Genomic DNA, 17,611 nt, shown 5'->3' on the forward strand with positions numbered 1-17,611 from the left:
AGCTGGTCACAGATAGTTTATAGAGGCCTAAGACAAGCACAGCAACAGTTTCTGTCCTGCAAAGGACCTCAGACTGAGATCTGCAAACCAAGCTCTCTTCATAAGCATTGCAGGAAAGAGCATCACATTAATAAAAGGTACACAGGTTGACATGCACAGAAAAATGAATGATAATTCACAGCTCAGCCCCTCGTGGGTGGTCCTAGATGCAGAGATACCCCAGCGAAATACAAGCCCTATGAAAATAAAACCACTAACAAAAGTAGTGTGAGTTACAGTACAGAAGACCTCATAAAATCTATCACAGTTGTAAAAATCTGTCCGTAGAGAAATGCTTAAAAAAATATTCTTAACATCTGATCTTTCCATTTTCTAAGAAATCTCTCTTTTTAATGGATGGCATATGATAGATAACAGTAACTACACGGACAGTAAAATCTAAGATGAATTTTGAAACCAGTTAACAGCAAACATCAGATAATAATCTACGGCAAATGTTGCTACTAGGTTTGTCCCCATGGAATGGAACAATACTGTTCCCAAGTAGGAACCGATACAAGATCACACAAATACTCAAAAGGTTCCAAAATGAAGTCATTTATAGGTGAAGAAAAACTGTGCAGGTTTAAGTCCTAACATCATAATTGAAAAATTAAGGGGAGGAACAGAACGCAGCCAGAGTCTCGCAGAAGAATGTGACTTTGATAGTGGTAAGTAGGTATCTCTCCCATTCAAAACCATTTCTAATGCCAACAGTATGGAAGGAATTAGACCAGAGATCAGGCAGCTCAAGCCAACACAGTCCTAGAGAACAACCAGCACAAGTGTTCCAAAATTTGATTTCCGAGCTGCCCAGGTGGCAATGCTAAAGCTATTCTAAAGCATTTGTCTAGGAATCCATTCTGTTCACAAACGGTTTAAACGTTTTGGGATAAAAACAGTGACATGCATATAGGTAGCATTGCATAAACATTAGGAGAGATATGAAAAATTAAATATCAGATTTGGGGTTTAGTCATAGATCATTTCAATGAAGGATAAGAATGTATAGCAACTTCAAAAGCAGCTGTGTAAATGAAAACAAAGTCTCATGCACAGCATTTTCAGACAAGAAAACAGAAGCTAGTATGTCATCAGGGAGATATTTGAGATAATTTACAATAAACAGGATAGTCTACATGTGGAAGCAAGAGATTTTGGAAGCATCTTCTTTCCAAGAAATAAAACAAGCACTTTGAAGGAGAAAAGGTATCATGTGTCTCATTTATTCATGATAATAGTCTAACTGCTGTTATGTAGGTAAAGTAAATATCATAATAGGAGAGTCATAAACATAATATTTGTTTAAAAGGGGAACCAAGACAGTTTCTGTGTATAACATATAGGAAGCAGGAACCTTTAACTGAAATACAAAACAGAGAAGTAAGGTCTACAGGTTCCTATTCTGATTTTACAATAGGTTTCCTGTGTAATATTAGGAAATAATACTTTTCCCCCTTGAACTCTGGTTTTCCTACATATAAATTAGAAGACTGAAAGCAGATTTCAACAGTTCCTACAAACCTGGCAATTCCACACAATCATAAACACACATAATCTGTATGTTTTCATATTTCTTAAAAACATGCCTACAGAAATTATCTTAACTGTAACACTATTTAGATTGATTTCACTATTAAATTATTTAAATTAATTTCAGAGCAATGCTGGATAACCTAACACTGTGACTTTATTATCAAAGATACTGCAGCATAGCTGAGTGAGCTCAAAAGCAGCTGGCTAACTAGGTTAGTATGTTAGACATAAGGATTTCCTCTAAACTGAAAATCTAGCTTACCCACTCACTTCACAGGTAAGCTTAAAAACTGTGCAAGGCCTGTTTCTACATGTGAATAGGATGCTTCTTTCAGAGCTTTCGATTTGAGGGCTTTGGATGTGGTTTGTTTTTATGCAGAAGTCTTGTGGGAGAGTCACCACGCTGTTTGTGTAACCTCCTGCTGTTAGTGAATGGCAAGTACCACGTCTAATAAAACACTATCTTCCTCTTTGTATCAGGGGATCACGGCTGACCAGAAGAGTTTAATGCTGTTACACGTCAGGGGAAAGAGTATTGCATTCCTACCACTTCCCACTTGTGTTACAGTCTTTGCCCATTAGAATGAGACATAATAGCTTTATTGCCCCCATATAGCCTGTCAAAAACCATAAACTTTTAACAGACTTATAAAAAGGGACTGTAACTCTCACTAGCCTGCTTTCCAACTGGACAGGGCTATTCTATCTGTTCCCCTCACATTCATAATGCTGTAAATCTGGGCAGACGCAAAGGACCGTTACCTCCAGGTTAAACTTTGACACCAAATTCTCTGCTTATTCCCTCAACTGTCTTCAGTGCTTTTTACGGTCTACTCCAGCACACACTGACAGTTCATTGTCCTTCCAGGCCTCTGCACCAAATGAATACCGTACACAACAGATGCCTAGCTGCTTTTGATGAAGCCGTTTACTGAAGAGAAGAAGTAATATAACTAGACAGATAACTAAATCCGCTCCCCGCCCCCCTGTGCTATACTGGTTGAAAACACTGTCTTGTTTAATACCTCTGTATCTTAATTTCTGTGTTATCTTATCCCTACTGTGCAGAGCTACTGACAGCGGAAGGGATCCTGCCTCGTGTTACACACTATGGAAGGAGGACTCAAAAAACCCCCGAACACCTTACTACCAAACATTTAGTCACATGATGAAAGAAGACTACTCTATGGAAAAGTGCTTATCAAGTGCTACAAGAGAGAGGGTGCAGCGAACACGAACACGGGCAGATGCAACACAATGCAGGCTTGTAAGTCCCTTTGGGGCAACTGGGAAAAACAGTGGAAAGTTAAGCACAATGCAAGTGAACAAAAGCATCTCCATCGCTCATTTTCCTATCACACCCTTGTCAGGTTCCCTGCCCTGCACATTTGCAGGAAAAAGCAGGATTGCTTCACAGAGCTTTATCATGCTGCATATCTTAAGGCAGAATTCATTAAGATGCCAGCTGGTCCTCTGCAAACTTTCCTTAAAGATGTGGCAGAACATGTGTCTAGAGGCTAGTCCATCCTTTCTCCCACTCCTCCCTCCACTCCAGCCTTGCATGCCCACTTTGCAGTCAATAGCTAAGGCTCCTATTGTACCTTTTGGCATCCAGCCCATAAACCAGATGCAAATCCTTGAAGCTGCAAGCTAGTGAGGTGAAGTGCTCATCTCAGAAGATACAAGGCCCACTTGGGGAAGGCAAAGCAAAAAGTGCAGTTAGCAACTGTTGTCCGTGATATAGGAAGACAGAATGTAAAATCTGGTTTATGGCTTTTCCTCTCCCTTTGCCAGGAATCAACAGACCTATGACTTGAAATCTAACAGGTACATTCCCAAATACAAGGTATGTCTTTGTGTAAAGAAAGAGAAAAAAAGATGAACACCACCACAGTACCTACTAAGCTTCCGTAAAGGGCTCCTGATCCCTCCGCCTGACAGAGAAGTTCTGATCTGCCCGTTCATCACACCCAGAGAGTGCTGCAATTCAACTCGGGTCAGAACACAAACAACACAGACAAGTAAAGATGACCAGTCTTTTCTTGAATTCCTGTCTCTAAAGCTTTGTTCTCAGACTGGAAGAAGAAATTTATCCACCTTGGATGAGACCAGTTGCAGAAGCCAGATTCTCACACAAGAGAAGACTCATTAAATGCAATTGTAGAAGAATTTTAAAAAATAAAAATCATAGGCTCCAAAACAGTATGTTTCTAAAATGCAGGAGAAAGCAATTGCAAAATAGTATGACTCATGATTACCTCATGAAGAGGGTGAAGAAAAAAGGACCAAATCTGATGCTGACTAACTGCGGCATTTCCAGTGAAATACAACACACAAATACCCACCTAAAACCTGTTTTAACAAAAGATCACCTTGTGGCAAAGATACCAGGGGACAAATGTTTCAAAAATCAGCAACACAGTAAAAATATCACTTCTGAATTTCAACAAGAAATAAGCACAGAAAATAGAAAACAAGAGTAAAACTGAATACTCAGACAGCACAAATGCAAAATCCATTAACTGGCTTGTCAGCTAAATGAAACAGTGAAGTGTTAGAATAGCCCAGTCTCCTGATAATCAAAATATGAGACAACACCTTTAAGAGACAGAGAACAGTTGAACAAATGTTGCAAAGGACATTAGTTTGAATAAGAACGTGCTCCACATCAGTATAATCTCTTTCTATCACTTTACTATTACCCAAGTTTGCAAAACCATGATGGAAAGAGAAAATATCACCATCTCTTCCTCAGCTTGCAAATCTTCCAGACAGGGAACACAAATAATTTCATGTAACACATTACACACTAAGAACAGAAACTTTATAGTAGCAGACTTGCCTTAGGCTGATACGCATTTGCATAAACCTTTTGTCAACCTATTCCAATCATGAACACAGATCCTAAATCTGTATGTGAATAATTGTACGGAAAAATGGGACTAAATGGCTTGAAAAAACTATTTAGACTGTAGTCTTTCATTTGCTTTTGTTCTTCATTTATAAAAGCTGGCTCCCAAACACAGCTAAGAGCTCGGCACTGAAAGTTCAGACCACACTGGGGCAAACTCTTAACTGCATTCAGTGGAACAGTTAATGATCAGTACACATTTCTCTACTTACAAAAATGCTTACAGCACAGTTTGTGGACAACAAGGACCTACATTAGTAGCATGAGGATTTCAACGCACTTCAGCAGTGCTTTGATCTAGAATTGTCTTCTGGTTTACATCTAGAAACAGGTTCAGCTGCAGAACTGAGGGCCAGTAAATTCTGTTTCCACCTTCCAAAATTCAGTGGGCTAGATCCAGAGATCCATTAGAAAAGTCACTGATTAAATGTGCTGGTGCAATTCTTTCGCAGCACACATTAATAAAATAGCTTACCAAGACAGGGAAAAATTACTTGTTCCATTCAAACTGGAATGGGAAACTGAAGATGTACACAGTCTGGAAGAATGAGACTGCAATCTGCTCTTTGTACCAATATCCCTGAGGTATTTTTACAAAACTTAACATTAATGAGCCAGCAAACCATTTTTAGGTTTTTACTTGTCATTCAAGTACAACTTCTCTATGCAATTGTACCCTATTGTAACTTCTGCAGTTCAGTATAGACAAATTCGGAGAGTCAGGTTATTAAATGACTCAGCAGAAGTACCCACCTCTCAAAGAGCTCATCTGCTGGATGTTTTTAGATGAGTCACAACTCCCAGCCCTGCCACAAAGGTGGCTACGTAAGATGACATTCATTTTCCCATTGCCCATGACGTGCTCAATGCATGGCATTAGGAAATGTTCACTGCATTTGATCCTAACTCTTCTGCAACTGTAACAAAGCAGGTATTTCAGTGAAGTATTTGAGAGATGCAAGGATTGGTGTGATGCTAATTCCATTCTTTATCCCATACCCTTAAAACTACAAAATTGCAACAAGTATCACAGAAGTAGAACAAGGGAGTTAGCATGATGCAGAGCTTGGGGCTTACAGCCTAATACAAACTACTGGACAAAACTGTAATAATTTAAGAATTGGATGTCAATGCAGTGTTACAAGATACTCCAAGAGGTGTTCTGGATATTACACCGGGTTCCCCTAGTCCATGTCTGAGGGGACACAGCCTATGGTGCCTACCAACACCGCTTTTCTCAAGAGGGAACAAGTTACGTCATGCTTTCAAGCACTAAATCACTCCTGTTACCAGCAAACAAGTTTATCACATACAGGTACCTTGCTGTTTTGTAAAGAACTAATAGCCAATCAGACATCAAGCTTTCAGCCAGAATTGTCAAGTTTAACACAGATGACCCAGTAAAACTTTCTCTCCAGTGTACCAACAACTACTCCTTGTGGAGGCACTTGCCAGTTAGTAGCAGTACCAGAACCTCAGGACAGTTTTGAGAAAGAACAGAAAGCCACCAATCTCCCGTAAATCTGTTTGAGAAACTTATTCCATCATCGAGGCAACGCTAATGAAAAACACAGACTGACTGCACTTCAACAGCTGAGTCAAGAGGCAAAGAAAATCCAGCTAAGCTTTCTCCAGAAAATAATTAGTAAATGTTTAACAGTTAGCCACTGAAGGTGTGTCAGCATGAACAGATGGGAATTTAGAATTTAATAATCTGTTAAATGCAAAAAGAAAGTCCCCCAGTTTAACATTCCCTCTGAAAATGAAGGTGGAAAAATACTGCATGTTCAGTGAAGATGGGCTTTTTCTAGAATTCCTAGCACTCTGATAAAATACAATGATGTGGTGGTTTAACCCCAGCTGGCAACTAATCGGGGAAAAAGGTAAAACTGGTGGGTTGGGATAAAAACAATTTAATAACTGAAATAAAATATAATAAGAATACTAATAATAACAACAATTGTAATGAAAGAGAGAAAGAGTGGGAGAGAGGAATAAAATCCAAAGAAAAAAACATCAAACAACTGATGCACAATCCAATTGCTCCCCAGTTGATGACCGATGCCCAGCCAGTCCCCCAGCAGCAATTGGCAGCCCCAGTTGACTCCCCTGAGTTTACATACTGAGCGTGACATTCTATGGTATGGAATATCCCTTGGCTGTTTCAGGTCAGCTGTCCTGGCTCTGCTCCCTCTCAGCTTCTTGTGCCCCTCCTCACCGGCACAGCATGGGAAACCTGGAAAGCCCTTGACTTAGGGTAAGTACCACTTAGCAACAGCTAAAACATCAGTGTGTTATCAACATTGTTCTCATACTAAATCCAAAACACGGCACTGCACCAGGTACTATGAAGAAAATTAACTGTATCCCAGCCGAAACCAGGACAAATTAATATTTACTAATCCCGTGTTCTTCTATTTAGGTTACACTGCACATGGCCTGAACTTTCCTCATTTATAAGCTGCTGTGATCCCAAGAGAAGAAGTGTCTCTGTACCATAGAATGATCAGTGTTGAAGCAATTCAGTACACTTCACTACCAACACACTCATGGCAAAAGTATTAGTATGATTCTATATTATTGACAAGTTATAGCATGCTTTGGGAGAGAGAATTGAAGCTGAGAGAGGCAGAGAAAGCAGCTGGGGACGCTGATGTTCAGTTTATGCTAACTACACAGTAACGGTGCAAAGAACCAGGTGGGTGAAGAGAACAAAGGGTTATGTAAAAAGATGCAATTCAGAAAAAGATGCAAACTACGAATAACTGGGACAACATGAAGCATTTGAAGCTGAACATTTAAAGGCACTGTTCCTTCCACACAGGACATCCTCTGTTCTTTGAGGTGCTGCAGGAGCAATGACAGTTTGGGTTTGCACTGCTTTACACCTTCTGTAGTCATTTACTGAGCAATGAAATGCAGTCAAGAGTGCAAGGAATGTGATTTGATAGCACGTGGGACCGTTATCCATGGTGACAGGAGGTGCATGTGAGAGACTAATGCCTCAGTGAACTAGAGTGTAAGTACCACAGGCTTCTGAGAGCTAGTCAGCTCTTTAGAATACAGCCAATTCACCTGGCAGGCAAAACAAATAATTATTCATGTTTTACAGTCATGATCCAGAGAAAGGATATAGTTTGTTTTAGATCACGTGAGGACTCTACGGTACAATGAGAAGTCAAACCATTGTCTCTTCAGCCATAGATGTACCCCTGATCTCTGCCTGCATAAGAGGACAGTGATACGAAGTTCAATATCAGCTCTATTTCTAGGTGTGTGTGGCAAGTTTTTCCTTCTAAAAGGGCAATCACATTACCACAAAAATTCAACCTCTGCCCTGATCTGAAATATAACTAAGAGCATACCTTTGGAAACTGGGAAAATTATTACATCGAAATATCCACTGTACCAAATTCCCTTCCTGTTCTGCATCAGAAATGGCTCTCCAAGCTAAACTCACAGGCAAAGCACGTCTAAACAGGGACCCAAATCTGAGTTCTGACATCTGAGTCGTTCCATAAAATGGAGTTAAGAAATGCACGGAAATACAACAGAAGTATCTGACAATGGAACGAGATCTTCAAGAGGGATGTGGAACTCAACTGTACATGCCAGGGGATAAAATACTGCAGGGTATCAAATGTTCACACTTCAGACTGATAAACCTTTTTCTTGAAGAAAACTAAACAGGACACAAATACCAAAGGCTTTCTAGATAGCAGAACCATCTTCTGTAAAGCACTCCTAAGTAACATAATTTGCAAAAATCCTATTGCATGAAATTTTATGAGTTTTTGAGCATTCCATTTATTTTGTATTTATGGCACTTTCAAGAACACAGACTGAATTGAAGCATATTGCTAAACAGCAGTGATTTCATTTTGTGAGGTTCAGGATCTTAGTTTCCTATTGTGGTTAAGTAACATTTCTAAACCTGTTTAAATACCGACCTCTGTTTTCATACATTTCAAACACAGCATTACAAAGAACACCTCTGAATTTATACCTGTACCTTTTATACCATGTCAACGAAGTGCCTACAGATTACACTTGTTCCTACTTATACCTGTGAACACCAGCCTCATCAAGGCATATGGAGAGGTGTCTAGAGCATTACAGGACTGGAAGAAAAATTCCATGTCTGTTTACAAACAGTGTACATGATACTGACCATTGAACCATGGCCCAGGAAAATGCATGAGCTATTGCTTCATTTTAAGGAATAATTTATGTCCTGCTAAGATTTTTCTGAATCCCAGCTTCAGGATTTTGTACTGTTTGTTTATTTCTCTTCCTCTCCACGTATACCCTCGAACACAAACATAGGAAGCAATCTTTGCTGCTCTCCACAAGGAAAGGTTTAGAAAGACAGACAGCATCTTTTGCCAGACTGACTTATATAGCTAGAAAAACCAGGTGAGCTACTGGGTTCAAACCCCTTTCTTCATGTTGTCTAGAAGAAAACAGAAAATGGCTTCATATGCTTGAAGTGTTTTTGCTTCTGCCATCTATTGTCAGTGAATCTACCAAAGCGATATATTCTGTCCCTACAGATCTCATTTCATGTAAATCCAAAGACCACCACAGTCACAACATTGGTTCTTTATAGCATGCTCATTATCAAACTGCTGTAAAACAGTAGGAATCTATGAATCATACTGGCATTTAGCAGCCTGAAGTAAGGAATCATGCCTCACTTACCGCCTCCACTTCTGCTGGGTCGTACCAGACATTAATGTACGGATGCTGTAAGGCTTCATCTACTGATATTCGCTTGGCCGGATCAATGACTAGCATCTTTGATAAAAGGTCCCTGGCTTGGCTGGCTAGAACAATGAGATCAGACAAACATAGTATTAGTACAAAAAAAATCACTGCCTCCAGAGGAGGGTTAATTGGTTTAGGAAAGTAACAATGACACACTCCTTTTAGAGACCATATGCATATACTTCTGCCCCTGGCTTTGTTATAGCAAGAGTTCTTCAGTAATCGCTTTAGATTGGATTCATTAGGAAGGTGCCAACATCAGGACTGCATGCCTTAGGTCCCCGACAAGCTTCAATGGTTTTTACACGCTGTGTGCAAATTCCATGTAGAGGACAGAATAATATATGCAGGAAAAATGTGCTTGAGGTATCTGCATTCTTGCCAGGATCAGAAAAAAAACAAAGCTCATATAATGAAGTCGGAAATCATGGCATTACTAAATCAAAGCCTGGAACTTAGAGATACTCTTACAGTTACTCAGAAAAACATCCAAACTTTTCTGTATGTTTTAAAATTTTTCTCCTAGACTGCTGGGAGATACTGAATAGTTCAGTCAGGCATAGGTACCGGCTTATTTTGGGGCATCCCATCAGAAGTAATGATGTCAAATCTGTACCCTCGGATCAACACATAATGGTATGGAAGTGCCTTGGAACTGCTTCAGTCTTGTTTATCCCACATAACTAAGTTTAAATCAGTGGGACACATCATCCTCCACTATGAAAAGGTACAGCCTTATATATACATTGAGTTTTATGTTGCAACGTTGATTTATTTTACCTGATAATATAGCCCATTGTGCCTATCAGGCCACAAACTTGTCCTTCTATTACCCAAATCGGTTTTACTGTTTAAAGTTTCTAACAAATACAGTAACATCTAAGCCCATGTAAAAAAAAAAAAAAAAACACGCACAACACCAACACGTATTTCTAGTATTACTAGTGTTCTAAGCTCCTTCACGCCCAAAATTATTTCCTGTGTAAATAAAAAAGAAAATGAAAGAAAAAAAATGTAAAGAGATGTAAGTGCAAAGATATTATTGGGTATCTCATCAGACATGGGGAAGTAAAACAAATATCTAATTCAATCATTAACATTACATTATAGTAAAGTATTTAGGCAGGGCAGGGGATGATACAATGATGCAACAAGCAGAATTATTTTAAGGCACTGTTTCTTTTTTTATGACAGTATCTTAAAAACTGGCATTCATTATGCTCAAACACATGTGCTTCCTGTATCCAAAAGACAACAGCCTGTTTGACAGTCATTTCTATTTGTTAGCTCCATATCCAAGAAAATTCCATTATTCAATTTTATTGTAGTAGGAGCATAAAATCCCGTGTATCCAAAAGCATCTGCTCAGACCTTTCACTGCTCCCAGAGCCAAGACAGCAGCCTTGCTATGAAACAGCTGTTAATTGGAGGAGTATTCTGGCTGATGTAATGACATGCAAATTGCAAGCAACTGAAACCCATCACATGCCACTGCAGTAAGCGGCCCCAAGTACTTCAGTGGTGCAGAACTGATACACAGTATGCGTTTGCAGGGGTTCCAGAGCTGTGACAAGAAATCCATTCTCTACTAAACACACTAATCACTCTTTCCAAGTGAAGGTCAGTGCCCTGTTCAAGTAAAACAAGACTTCAATATATGATTAAAATCATATAAAAAATAAACCCACAGGGGTATATCTAGTCACACTGTAATTAAGTTAGCGCTCTACTTCACATATCCAAACCAACCCACAGCATTTTTCAAGAGTTCCACCCACAGCACATATTAAACCTCAGCTACATCAAGACTATTTTGGCTGATGTTGCTAATATCTTTCTATTGTCTAGTAACGGTAGAGCTATGAGGCAGGCATCTGGCTGAACTGCTGTTTTTCACACCGAGACCCTACTGTTCCTCTGCGTTACAAGTTTAAGAATGAGAGTAATGGAACACCTCAGCTCCCCGTGGTACAGAAACATCACGCAGAACGCCACGCATCGGTGATAAGGTACATTCCCTTGACTGCCCAAGCACCATGCTCTCAAAAAACCTTTCCAAAAGCTGCCTCTCAGCTGAACAAAACCCGTGCAGTCATTTGTCTCTGCAACTGCATTAAAAAAAGCACAACTAGAGAAAAGAAAAATTGAAAAAAAATTTCATTGCATTGTAGCTGTTGATATGTGAACCGTGTCCCTTTGTCAGACATACCTTTGAGTTTGTTGTGTTCCGAGTCAGCTGGGAAGAGAGAGTCTGGGAAAAGTTTGGGGAAAGTGAGGCCCGCGTACTTGGGTCTGTTCTCAACGTAGTTCCGTACTGTCGGCTGCAGCTTCTTCATGAATTCTGGACAGGGTGTTCCCAGCTGCTCAATAACTTTATTCCACTGATCAATATCTGAACATCAGGAATTAAGGAAAACAAACCGCAAAGCCCAGTGTAAGTCTTCTGACATTTCTGTTTGACTGTTCTCTGGGAATCCTCAGAGGTGTATAACTCCCTTCACAACACCTTTACAGTCACTATCTTTTTTCATCATTATGCCTGCAGGCCCTATAGCCTGCAAAGGACAAAACTCCCTCTCGCAACTGTACTTACTTAAGGGCATTGTGCAATTCTAAAACCACTATGGGAAAATACACAGCTTCCCCTCTTTGGGTCAACTCTTGTTACTGTTGCAATCCAATGACTTGCACACCCTTTTTTACATGTGGGTAACTGCCTCTTTGTCAACTTGACTACATGGGTGCAGCAGGAAAGAGCAAGGTGTTTGCCTGCCCGCTCTTCTCAGTCTGTGGAGGGCAAGACCCAGCTGGCTCAAGGGAGCTCTGCACGGCACAGAAGTCACCTTCCACTCATCTGCTTCGCGCTTCTATGTTTACTCTCTCCAATAACTTTATTGGTGCTGCTAAAACCATGCAAACAGCAACCCCTCAATAGTAATTTGCTAGATTTTTTAAGAAAGCACCAGGACTTATTTTCTATAGACATTGATGCCTTAGGTACAGACAGATGTTCCTCTTCTTGAACTTCAAACGTGATGGCTGCATCGCTACACTGTTACTGACTAACAAGAAACCGGCTCTCATGCTTAAAACCAAACTGTATTACAGGCAATTTGTACTGAGCTGCTTTTTTGTTTTGGTGTTGATTTTTTTTTAGTGTTCTTGAGATAACAATAGGGCATCTAACAGGTGTTATGTAGCTCTTCCAGCCATGTTCAGAGCAAGCCTCACTGTAAGAAAAAAAAAAAAAAAAAAAAAAAAAAAAGAGGCAAGTGTCTATAAAATCAATACCATCTCTACACTGTGTGAAGAATTTGATAACAACATAAAAAAGATTAAAAGGACGTGTACATGCAGCCATGGGTACATTGATGCTAAGAAATGTGATGAACAGAGTTTTGTTAAGAACATACCAGAAATAAAAAGCTGTTAAAAGACAAACAAATAATCAAAGCATTTCAGCACAGAGCTTTTTTTTTTTTTAATTTATCATTGTCATGAGTGTCATAAGTATGGAGGAGTTTCCCAAAGACTTAAGACAGTTCCTGACAGTCTAGAAGAGAAATCAGGTCAACAGAAAGAAGATAACAAGGAAAAAAAAAAAAAAAAAAGGCAAAACCCCAGCTCTTTGGTGCAGTAGCAATTTCAGATTTTCTAAAAAGTGTTTTATATTAGGGAAATGGAAACTTAAGTTTTTTCACATACCTTGAAAATTCAAGACAGACTTATTTTGGGTTCACCTGAATCATCTTATTTGAACGAAAATCAAATAATTAATTTTAAATATGTAGGTTTACTACTCAAAAGTGCATAAAGGAATGAAAATAATTTAAACATAGGCTTTAAGGATGCTGAAACAGTGTTTTGAATGGCTTTAATTTCAGCTGAGCAAGGTTGCTAAAAATAACAGTAATCTCTAAAGATTTTTCTGAGTAACCTTCGTATTTCAAACTAAATCAAAGATTTATGTAGAACAACCCCTTACACACATCATAGATTGTGTCAGTCTTGTGTTGTCCATGAAAAATATCTTTTTCTCAACAGAAAACTAAAGAATTGCAACAACAATAAAGTTATCCAAGACTATAGCTGCTGAAAGAGTAGCCTGAATATTTCATTAAACATTTTATTAGAAAATAAACTGTTCTGACATTTTAAACTCATGTTCAAGTTAACACACCTCACTGTTTGCTGGCTGAACTATTCCAGAAGCAGTTCTTTCTGAGGAGCTTGAAAATACAGAGTGTGTGAATGCTTTGCGGAGAAGAACAGAGAATAGAGAAATGAAGGTGCTGTTAGTTGTGCCAGGAGAAGCTAAATGGGTGAGCAAGCCAAGCTATAGAAGCACTACCTGTGCAGATTAAGCGAAGGGTGTTTGGTAAACAAGGAGGGCCAAGTACAGGACCTTGTGTCAAAGCGGACATCAGGGGCTTATGTTTGTACAAAGCAGGTTCACCATCTCTCAGGCGTTTAATGAAGGCCAAAACCAGAGGTATCTTTGGGATTACAGAATGTGGAGGGACTTGGGCATGTTGAGAAGGAAGGTACAGTAAGATGCTCTGGATGTGTGTGACAAGGGAAAAGGAATGAAAAAAAGATCCCAGAATAGGACCTACATGGTGGAAGCCAGGGTCAACGGTGATGGAGAGGGGAGAAGGAGAATCCTCAGACAAGCAGCCAGTGCCTGCTGCGAACATTTCTTCTGAGCTGACGGAAAGGTTTTCACTAAGAGACAACAGACAAGCAGGCTACCACCCATGACTGGAAGATTTGAAGATGGAAGATGCTTCATGAGTCATCAGTGCAAAGATGACATCCAAAGCCAGTGGAGCTGGCAGAGCCACCATGTTCCACTCCTTGACTAGCCTCGATTTGCAGGAGGACAGCACTGGAGGTTTTACAGCCCTGGCTTACACCAAGGGCCAAAAATGTCAGGCTTCCATCACAGCAACTTCAGGAACTGGTTTTGAGTAACTGAATGATCTGAATGGACAATAGTGCCTCTTTACGGAATTAATTCTGACTTACGTTGCTCAAATACTGCCAGAACCCTTGCATGAAATATATTCATTTGGTCTATGTCTCTACACACACACACACACAAATATGCATGGTGAAGCACTCAAGACCTTTTTTGTTGTCCTAATAATACAATAGCAAAACCATGCCCAGCAAGAGCAGGTGGAGACAGACCATTTTTCAGTCAGATGGACACATACATTTTCTGTCTGATATTGTTTCTCCGCTTACCTAGGCCTTACTAGCACTGGATTATATTCTGAGGTCCAAGACATGGAAGTGTGCAAAAACGTAGTAACGTTCTTGCTGAATACTGGTCTGGCTCGCTTTCATCGTTCTGTTTTATACAGTCACTAGCTGTAATGCATCTGTGGTGCAGCTGATGATGAGAGGTTGTACCTGTCACGGTACAAGATTAAAAAAAAAAAATGTTTTGAAAAAAGATCTGAGGTCTACTTATGGAAGCAAAGAGAAGAGGCTTTCTCTAGCTAACAGAATTAACTCCAGCAGTTCTGCAGGAAACAAATGTTACTATAGAACAGTCCTAATGTGAACCAAACCCTACCGTGGGTTACATTAACCAACGAGTTGAGTGTGGCTGTAGGTGTTATTTGCAAACCACTGAAAAAATGGTACTATGAGTCAATGACCAAGTCACTGACAGAAATTTCCAAGGCCAAAAAAGATTAACCTGTATTTGAGTGAAAAAAACTTAAAGAAGAAAACCTTCTGCTAATAGAAGACACTGGCTTTCCCCTTGAAATGAAGCAAATGTTGGACAGACTGTAAATTGGAAAGAGTTACAACCCAAAACTCTGGAAGATGATGAAATGTCTGCTTTAAAGCTATTTAAATCACCTCAGGTGTCCCTTGCCTCAAAAAGAATCAAGGAAAATGTGTCAACTATACACAAAAGCATCTGTATGACTTAAGACAGAAGAAGGGATTTAGCCTAGATTTACTGGTTTGTCCCTGGCACTAACAACCTTGTGTTGTTAGTGGCATTTTTACTAACGTTAAGATGGGTACACAAAGTTACAGCAAAGAAACTTCTTTAAGAATATAGTTCTAAAATATATACAGTTTGAATGAAGATTTATCATGGAGAGAATCCTCAGGTTGCTTCAAGATTCCCAATCACCTCTTCTCTTTGCACTCTAACACTGTCCTAGGGATTGTTCTCCTTTGCTTTATAAATACTTGGTTATTTACTTGGAAAATACCCAGAATCTGAAATGCACGTTCAGAGATGTATTTTTCTAAAGCAAATGCACAACATTTCTAATAGGAAAATTATATTTTGAATGCACAAGGAAGTATTTCTATTGGAAAAATCAGACTTCACAGTGAAGTAATTTATTTAGAGGTTCTTGCTGGAAGTTTACCATAACTTTTGTTTCTGTTCCCATCGATGCAATGTGTGCACTGATGCAATGTATTGCAGAAGTGTGAATTACTACCATTTTGTTCCTTCAGTTGGCCTGCAGACCTCAGTTAAATTACATTTCTGCAAGTATTCAAACAAATAAGGAAATGAAGCTTGGCTGTAAGGAAAAAACTTAGGATACTTCAGCGTCTCAATCAGAAAATGTTAAAAGCTTCTATAGTTGCACAAATTAATAGTTTGTGATTAAAAACTGAAATTTAGACAACAAATTATTGCCTTTGTACTTAAGCTAGCTAGCCTCAAAATGGCAATAATTTTAAATTTTCCTTCTCATGTTAAGTCAGTGCAGATCATACTCTTTCTGAGTGTAGGATTGTATTTTCTCCTGTTTAACAGCAAGGTTTTGCAGGAGGAGATACTGTTTGCAGTAGGATATTTTAGTTTACGGCAATACAAATAACAACATACTATGACGCATGTGTAGTTAAGCCCGTGCGTTCTTCCCTGCTAGTCAGAAACTTGTCAGTGCTCAGCTGTTTAACCTTTAGCAATAACTTACTGTAATTGTTCCTGTTTCTTTTCCTGGAAAAGTGTGTGTGTGTGTGTGTGAGAGAGAGAGAGAGAGAATGAGAGTGTGTGTTTTGTGGTGGTGATGGTGCGGAATCATGCTTCTCTGCCCAGCATGCTGGACTCCATTTTCTTCACCTATCGAGCAGCACATCTGCACTAGCTTTACTGCACCGGAGCAGGATTTGCTCTTTCTGGCTCACTGTTTTTCTTCTGGAGATGGTTAGGAGTAGGATATGTCACATTGCTTTTATTAAGGTAGGCACAATGGAAACAAAATGGACATGGAGCTCTTCCTTCATAACTGACAGACAAGCACGTCAAGCTCAAATCTTTTAAATGTCAAAACCTTAAGGAAACCACCTAATAGCTTTCTCCTTCAATGTGCATGTTCCACCAATGAAAACGAACTGCATTGCTTCAAATACAAATTTTTGACCCTCCTAACCTGTCAAAATTAGAATAGTTACTGTGAGCAGCTCTGTATTTCCCTCCCCAACACCAAACTGTAGCACCAACTGTAAAGCTCATAGCTCAACGCATTTTCATCTTTTTTTAAATTGCACCTTTTTAAAAAAATAAATCTGTTAATAAAAACCAAACTAACCAACTTCACTGTGGGAGACACCAGTGTCAGGTGCATGTTTCTTCCACAGTTCCGTAATTTACGTACTGATGTCAACACAGTTTATAAAAAACACACAAAGAAATTGAAAATGCTAGCATCGGACAAGACAAGTGTAGAGCATTTTCTGTGCAAGGTGAATGCTTTGAGAAGAATGTAGCCTTTGTAAAAATTAGACCGTATTAGAAAATATTTCGCAACTTTAAGAATAGTAGTTGCTGTTTATGCGCTATAATAGAACATGTGGTGACAATAAAAATAATGTATAGCACATAAATGAAATTACTTCAAAAGATTACCACCTGTCATATGGATGTTAGGAGATAGCAGCATTGGTTGTGTAGCTCTGGATGTGTGTCTATGATGATACATATCTTCACCAAAATTTTCATTTTTTTTCCTAGCTGGCACTTCATTCACTTGCTGAGCATCTTGGCTTACACAGCAGCAAGCAAATCAGTGCTTAGTGGATAACCCAGATCCTGCAGCACAGGATTGTGATCTTGCCATTGGACAATTATTACCGTTTCCCTCGTGGACATCTCACCATTGCAATATCTACTTGTACTACTCCAGGACTGTTTCTAGGCTTCCAGAATCTTCTGTCATGGCACACTTCTGTCTTTGTAACATGTGCAGCTGGATGCACGATGATCACATACCTAGCCTAGGAAGCAGCCTACGAACATTAGCATTATTAAATACGTTCAAAATGAACTGTAAAACTGTGCATAAAAAACCTATACCCTGACCTCTGTGA

General features: G+C 39.4%; 1 protein-coding gene across 9 annotated transcripts in view; it reads right to left on the reverse strand.

The window, feature by feature from the left end:
- The window catches only part of MAPK10 (mitogen-activated protein kinase 10), a 175,547-nt gene that overhangs the window by 23,167 nt on the left and 134,769 nt on the right, over positions 1–17,611 (reverse strand). For all 9 annotated transcript variants that reach the window (XM_040583226.1, XM_040583285.1, XM_040583244.1 and 6 more), the window contains 2 exons: positions 11,463–11,645; positions 9,188–9,312 (listed from right to left, as the gene is read on the reverse strand). In XM_040583226.1, the coding sequence (XP_040439160.1) occupies positions 9,188–9,312; positions 11,463–11,645 (308 nt within the window). The remainder of the gene's footprint in view (positions 1–9,187; positions 9,313–11,462; positions 11,646–17,611) is intronic.

The sequence above is a fragment of the Falco naumanni genome, chromosome 1 (assembly GCF_017639655.2).
Source record: "Falco naumanni isolate bFalNau1 chromosome 1, bFalNau1.pat, whole genome shotgun sequence".
Classification (NCBI taxonomy): Eukaryota; Metazoa; Chordata; class Aves; order Falconiformes; family Falconidae; genus Falco; species Falco naumanni.